This window comes from Chrysemys picta, chromosome 3, assembly GCF_011386835.1.
Source record: "Chrysemys picta bellii isolate R12L10 chromosome 3, ASM1138683v2, whole genome shotgun sequence".
In the NCBI taxonomy this organism is placed as follows: domain Eukaryota; kingdom Metazoa; phylum Chordata; order Testudines; family Emydidae; genus Chrysemys; species Chrysemys picta.
In genome coordinates, this window is record NC_088793.1 from 4203693 (window position 1) to 4211063 (window position 7371).

Sequence of the window (7371 nt, forward strand, 5' to 3'; positions counted from 1 at the left end):
AAAGCATTTTGGTTTTGTTTTTAAGAAGCTGTATGTTTTTTAAATAAAAAAAATAAATTGTTTGTGAGAATTAGCTCTTGTGTTTTGTGTGTAGCAAAAAGCTGAAATGTATGTTGTGGTGGGGAAGGGGAAAAAATCCTAAAAATGTGCTTACAATAAAACAACCAAGGCTAGTTCAGACATGTGTCTGAGTATAATAAAGTTAATATGAAAATATACTTATCTCATAGAACTGCCTTTACTAGCAGGGCCAAATATTGATTTGAGAATATTGAGAACCAGAGCCCTAAGTGGTTCTCTTAAGGCTTGAACTCACAGCCCTGGGCTTAGCAAGCCAATGCTTAAACCACTGAGCCATCCTTAGTCTGTTAAACAGAATGGGTTTTAAACACACACACACACACACACACACACACACACACACACACACACACACACACACACACACACACACACACACACACACACACACACACACACACACACACACACACACACACACACACACACACACACACACACACACACACACACACACACACACACAAAACACAACTGGTTTCACTCCCAAATTACAGAAGGGAATGCTATGGGTGGGGTCATTACATTAACCTCTTAGCAAACTATGTTGAAGTTTTGTTTAACAATCGGCTAAGAGGGGATAAAAACCTCAGGTATGCAGCACTTTGTCCTTTTTCAACTTGGATAGCTGCTGGACTGCAAAAAGAGGTAAGACTTGCTGGCTTTAACTCTGAAACTATATATTATAGAAGGCCACTTTTTGCCCAGGCTGTTTTAGTAAATAATGGTGCCTATCTTTATTGCAGTGTGATCTGTGTAGCATGGAACCAGGAACTTTAAACTGCATTTTACCACCAGGCCAAGGTAAAAAAAACAAACAAAAAAAACCATTTTAACTATAGTTGTGCTTAATACTGTTGAATTAACAAAAGTATTCCACAGGCTGCATAGGCATTTGATGGTAACACTAACTAACATTTTTTACTTGTTCTTGAACCTGAAGGCTTAAGCACACATGAGGGGGAACAGAACAACCATGTGCCTGCAACACTTTATCCCATAGTGAAAGGGAACTTTTTTTTACTGTGTATAATGTGATGGGTTTAAGGCCCTGTGGGGGTGAATGCTACTAACTAAACCAAAGGCACATGGCTGGGGTCAGAACAAACCATGTGGCTTCTAAATGCCTGTGGGGTTTTTGAAAAAAGTGTATGGCTGCAAACTTGGTTTGGTGTGTTTTATAAAGCTGCTGGTGTGTGCAAGGCAGAGGTTTTTTAAAGTACTTGGCATAGAACAAGGAGCAATGGTCTCAAGTTGCAGTGGGGGAGGTCCAGGTTGGATATCAGGAAAAACTATTTCACTAGGAGGGTGGTGAAGCACTGGAATGCGTTCCCTAGGGAGGTGGTGGAGTCTCCTTCCCTGGAGGTTTTTAAGGCCCGGCTTGACAAAGCCCTGGCTGGGATGATTTAGCTGGGAATTGGTCCTGCTTTGAGCAGGGGGTTGGACTAGATGACCTCTTGAGGTCCCTTCCAACTCTGATATTCTATGATTCTATGATAGGTGTTTTTTTTTTTTTTTTTTTTTTACTGTGTATAATGTGATGGGTTTAAGGCCCTGTGGGGGGTGAATGCTACTAACTAACCCAAAGGCACATGGCTGGGGTCAGAACAAACCATGTGGCTTTTAAACTAACAAGAGTTTTTCTGCAAAATGGATTTTTAAAAGCCGTTTTGGTTTTTATTTTGCAAAATGAGATGTATTTAAAAAACCTGTTTGTTGTACAGCCTGAAATGGATTATTTTGTTGTAAAGCTATGACTTTTTAAATAGAAAAACACTTTAATGAAGTAAGTGTAATGTATGTTTACAAGACGGTTTCATGTGTTTTATAATAATGTTGCTGTTTGCTCCACAGTACAGTCAAAACATGAGAGATCCTTAGACCAGAGGGAAAACAAGCTGAAAAGAAAAAGGAAAGAGACAGCTGAAAAGGAAAATTCACCAGCATCAGTGACTGATGGATGGATGAAGCCCTGTAAATATATTTTGCTTATTGGTTTGGCTGTTCTATGAGGGTTTTTTTTTATTTTAAGTAAAATACATAGGTGTGGGTGAGAGAGGTGCTAAAGTTCAGTTTCTGTAAAATGTTGTTTTTCCCCTGTTATAGGCCTGGGCAACTTTTCTGACAATGCTGTAGTCAGAGATACAAGGACATCTCCTCCAGAACTGCCAACAAACCAGAAATCTGCTTTGAGACCTTTAACAACGCAAAACAGCGCAAGAGCGCAGCTGAAACATCCGGGCGGTCCAAACCTCATATACGTCAAACCCAAGGACAAAACAAAAGACTCTGGTAAAAAACAACCACGCCACCACAACTCCAGTTCCTCAGTGGCCACCACCACACCAAGCCCTGAGGAAACTGTGAGCGAAAACACACACATTCACAAACCCAGAGCACGCACTCTAGGGGTTCTGAACGTGCGCAAACCCGGAGCATGCGCTCTAGGGGCTGCGTTTAAAAAACCATGGACTAAAAGCTTCTGCGATGCTGAGGTATTGCAATCACACAACCAGCACTCCAGTTCCTCAGCGGTCACCACCACACCAAGCCCTGAGGAAACTATGAGCAAAAATGCCCACATTCACAAACCCGGAGCATGCGCTCTAGGGGTTGTGAATAAAAAACCAAGAACTGACAAACCATTCTCCCAAAACCATAAGCTTGTCCCAGCTCCCCCATATTTTAGTAGTTGGGAAGGGCTTGAGGCTTTCCTCAAAAAAGTGGTGGAGGATATATCCTCGGGTAGGCTAAAAGAACGGGATTCTAGAAAGAAATGGAAAAAATATGATGCTTGGTTCAGAGCCATGCTGAAAAACATAAGGGATGGAAAGGGTGGCTCTGAGCAGGCAGGACTAGTCGCAAAAAGGGGCCTGGGTAAAAGGGACACCTTCCAGGGTACACATCAGTTTATGTGTAAACAAAAGGGGGGACAGCGTTTGGGGGATAAACAGATGGCTGCCAAAAAGTTCCAGGCCCGGGTTGTTGTAAAATTTTTAAAAAGGGCTAAAGAGGTAATGAGGAAAAAAAAAACAAAAACAAAAAGAGATGCCCCCTACTGGAGGCTCTCAAACTGGCTTGTCTGAAAATGGGGAGGTGGAATTAGACTCTGGTTTAGCAAATTCCCCAGAGGGCTCTTTAGATGGGGCCTGTTCTACTCCCAATGACTTTCATGGAGGCGCCTCAGAGTTTGACGCTCAAATAGCATCTGATGTAGAAGATGCCGCTAATGATCCCGTAGAGGAACCCCCAAGTAACCCCGAAAATGCTGAGGTGTATATGGAGAGAGTGAGAAGTTGGCAACGTGAAGTATCCAGATTTGGGGGGTCGGTGTATTGTGAGGAATTTCATTTTGTCAATCCTGAGGGAATAAATTCAGCTCAGCAGGTTGTTGAAGCCATACACAGGGGAATACAGTTAGTGCTCGATGACATTAACGGTAGGGTAGGCCCTGATGATTATGTTCAGTTACGTTTAGAGAGCCGTAATTTAACTAATTCTTTGTTTTCGGTCAAAAGAACTAGAAATGAGCTGACTGCTGAGGATTTTTTAAATCAGACCTCAAAGCTGCTACAGAGCAATAGAGAGTTGCATCTCGATGGGACGTTTTGCCTCCTTGTGACAGTTGTAAAAAACAGGGGTGGGGGCGCTCGTAGAGTTTTAAATACTATCCTTAATAGTCAAATTATTCATAAAAAGAGACAGTGTTTAGTAGACCTGACTTACACCGGTACCAATTTGTGTTTTGCGGGTGGGCTCTTGGCCGTCATGTCCGATCGTAAACCTACGGACGCGGAATTGTTAGCGGGGGCGAGAAAGTTACATGAGAAACTGGGGTGGTCAGATCAAAAAAAGGTTATGCTCAGCGACGTAGCAAAGTTTGAACAGCATTTAGGAGTTAACATACAGGTGGTGTTGTATACGGCGAAAGGCGGCTGGGGGTTTTTTAAAACGGGGGGCACAGTGTGCCCCAAGACTTATTTTATCCTGTTGCACGATGAGCATTACTATGGGGTTTTGGATGTAAAAAAGTTGTTCGGAGCGAAAAATTATTGTGAGTTTTGCCACATGGTGTACAGCCACGACCACTCTTGCAGGTATCGTTGCCACCTCTGCTTGAGCGTAACGTGCTCAGACAGCGTGGGAGTGCAGCAGCGGTGTCCTAGCTGTAGACTGTATTGCCGGTCCAAAGAGTGTTTAGACAGACATATCGACTGTGCATCAAAAAACCAAGTTGAATGCCTGTCCAAAACTTTGTGTGATAAGTGTCAGTCTTACGTGGACAAGCGGCATAGGTGTAAAGGGAGACGTTGTAAGCAGTGTCAGGAGTTGATTGTTGGTGATGTAGACGGCCACCTCTGTTTTATGGACAGCCTTAGAAAGCCTGAATCTTCAGAAAAGTATATTTTTTATGATTTTGAATGCACGCAGGAGACCGGGGTGCACACTCCCAATTACATTTTTGCTATGTCCCTAAAGCCAGAAAAATCCTGGGAATTTAAGGGCGATAAGTGTCTTTATGTGTTTGTGAAGACCTTTATTGGCAAAGCGTTTCGGGACTACACATTCCTAGCACACAATTCTAAAGGTTATGATGCATACTTTATTGTTAAACAGTTACTCAAGGAAAAGATGGGCCTAGAACTGATCACTCAGGGTAGTAAACTAATGTGCGTGGAAGTTAAGGCCCTGGGCATTCGTTTTATAGACTCTTTAAACTTCTTGCCCATGAAGCTTAGCAAGCTACCGCAGGCGATGGGGTTTGAAGGGTGCAAAGGGTATTTTCCACACTTTTTTAACACGTTAGAAAATCAAAATTACGTGGGGCCTATGCCCGGTATGGAGCACTATGGTTTAGAAAGCATGATGCCCAAAGAAAAAGCAGAGTTTCTCGACTGGTATCGGGACCACAGCTCTGAGGTGTTTGACTTGCAAAAAGAGCTCGCATATTACTGTCAGCAGGATGTAAAAATTTTGAGACAGGCCTGTATCCTATACAGGAAAGAGATTATGAAAATGACGGAGAAGGGAGATGTAGTAGAGAAAGAACCTGGTAAATTCACTGAGATAAAACTGTGTCTAGATCCATTCCGGTACATAACACTGGCATCTGTCTGCATGGCTATGTACAGGTTTATGTTTTTGGAGCCTAACACGGTAGCTCTTCTCCCTCCAGACAACTATCACAGGCAGAAAAAGAGATATTCGACCCCATCTATTCAGTGGCTGTTCTATATCTCTCACAAAGAAAATATACAAATACGGCACGCTTTACAGGGTGGGGAACTACAGGTAGGCCCCTACTTTTTAGACGGCTATGCCAATGTTGATGGGGTACGCACAGCCTTTGAGTTTAACGGTTGTTTTTTCCATGGCTGTGTCACCTGTTATTGTGGAAAAGCACAAAATCCTATGACGGGGACATCTTTTGGGTTTCTTTATTACAAGACGCAGCTCAAGACCGACTATTTGAAACGCCTTGGTTTTGTAGTGAGGACTCTTTGGGAGCACGAGTGGGAGGTGATGAAAGAAACCGACAGGGAGCTTGCAGACTTTTTAAACCGAGCCCGGTTACCCCAGCCTCTCGTGCCTAGGGATGCTCTCTTTGGGGGGAGGACAAACGCTATCCGCCTATATTACAAGCCTAACCCCGGGGAAGAAATTCACTATTATGATTTTACCAGCCTGTACCCTTTTGTAAACAAAACCAAAGAATACCCTCTCGGACACCCCGATATAGTCTATGACAAATTTGGGCCCCTTGCAAATTATTTTGGAATTGCAAAAGTTAAAGTGTACCCCCCACGAGGCCTCTTTTTCCCATTGTTACCCGTCAGAGTGGGTGGCAAGCTTATGTTCCCGCTATGCCGAACCTGTGCGGAAACCGAGCAGCGGGAGACATGCACCCATACTGACGAGGAGCGGGCCATCCTGGGGACTTGGTGCACGGTGGAATTGAACGCGGCCATAGCGAAGGGGTACGCGGTGGCTAAGATCTATGAAATCTGGCATTTTAATGAAAAATCTGATAAACTCTTTTCAGAGTACATAAAATTACACCTCCGTCAGAAACAAGAGGCTTCAGGGTATCCCAGTTGGTGCACAGACGAGGAAAAACAAAATAAGTACATTAGCGATTTCTACCAGAAAGAAGGCGTGCATTTACACCAACACGAAATCAGATCAAACCCTGCTAAACGCCAAATCGCTAAACTGTTTTTAAATTCTCTGTGGGGTAAATTCGGCCAAAGATCCAACCTACCCAACACCAGCATCGTGAGAGACCCTAACGAACTTTTGCAGTACCTGTTCTCCCCCAATTATGAGGTTTCATCCTGCGAGTTTATCGATGATGAAACAGCGTGCGTGTCGTGGAAGCACGCAAAAGAACGGTACTCTGTTTCTGGCAACACCAATGTTTTCATAGCCTGTTTCACCACTGCTTATGCCCGCTTAGAATTATACAGTCTCCTAGACGGTTTGCAAGAGCGGTGCCTGTACCACGACACTGACTCGGTGATCTTTGTGAAAAGGGAGGGTGACTGGAATCCCCCTCTGGGGGATTATTTAGGGGACCTCACGAGCGAAATTCCGCCAGATCAACACATCACCGAGTTTGTGTCGGCAGGCCCAAAAACCTATGGGTATAAGCTGTCGGGTGGAAAGGCCTGTATGAAAGTCAAAGGTATTACCCTAAACGTAGCAAACTGCGAAAAAATCAACTTCGACAGTTTGAAAGACCTAGTCTTGGACTATTGCACGGGTCTGCAAGAAAACACCTCAAAAAAGATAGAGGTGCAGCAGCCCTCTATCGTAAGAAACAAAAACCAGTGGCAAATAGAGACAAAAACCCTTAAAAAGACACACAAAGTGGTTTACAACAAGAGGGTCCTAGGAGAAGGTTTTAAAACCCTGCCCTACGGCTTTTGAAAAAAAAATGGATACGAGGTGGAAACACCCCTTTTCTGCAATTCTCGCGGGGCCTAGCAACTGCGGGAAAAGTTACTTTATAAAAAACGTGTTGGATAATGCCAAACACACACTGTCTGTTATGCCTGAGAATATTGTGTGGTGTTACAGTTGTTGGCAACCTCTGTATAAAGAACTGCTTTGTAAATATCCCTTTATCAATTTTGTGGAGGGGCTGCCTGAGGCTTTTGACAATGACAGTTTGTTTCCTACTAATAAAGTAAATATGATTATCAGAGACGATCTGATGAACTCGGCTTGTGAAAGTGATGAAATCGAGAAAGCTTTTACCAAGTATGTGCATCACAGAAACCTGAGCAT

At 43.5% G+C, this 7371-nt stretch overlaps 1 protein-coding gene across 1 annotated transcript; it reads left to right on the forward strand.

Moving 5' to 3' along the window:
- The first annotated feature begins 808 nt into the window (after positions 1-808).
- On the forward strand, positions 809-5033 carry LOC135982117 (uncharacterized). Its single transcript, XM_065587360.1, has 3 exons — positions 809-885; positions 1936-2055; positions 2188-5033. The coding sequence occupies exons 1-3, from the start codon at positions 843-845 to the stop codon at positions 3165-3167; spliced, it is 1143 nt and encodes a 380-aa protein (XP_065443432.1). The 5' UTR covers positions 809-842; the 3' UTR covers positions 3168-5033.
- Positions 5034-7371: the final 2338 nt, after the last annotated feature.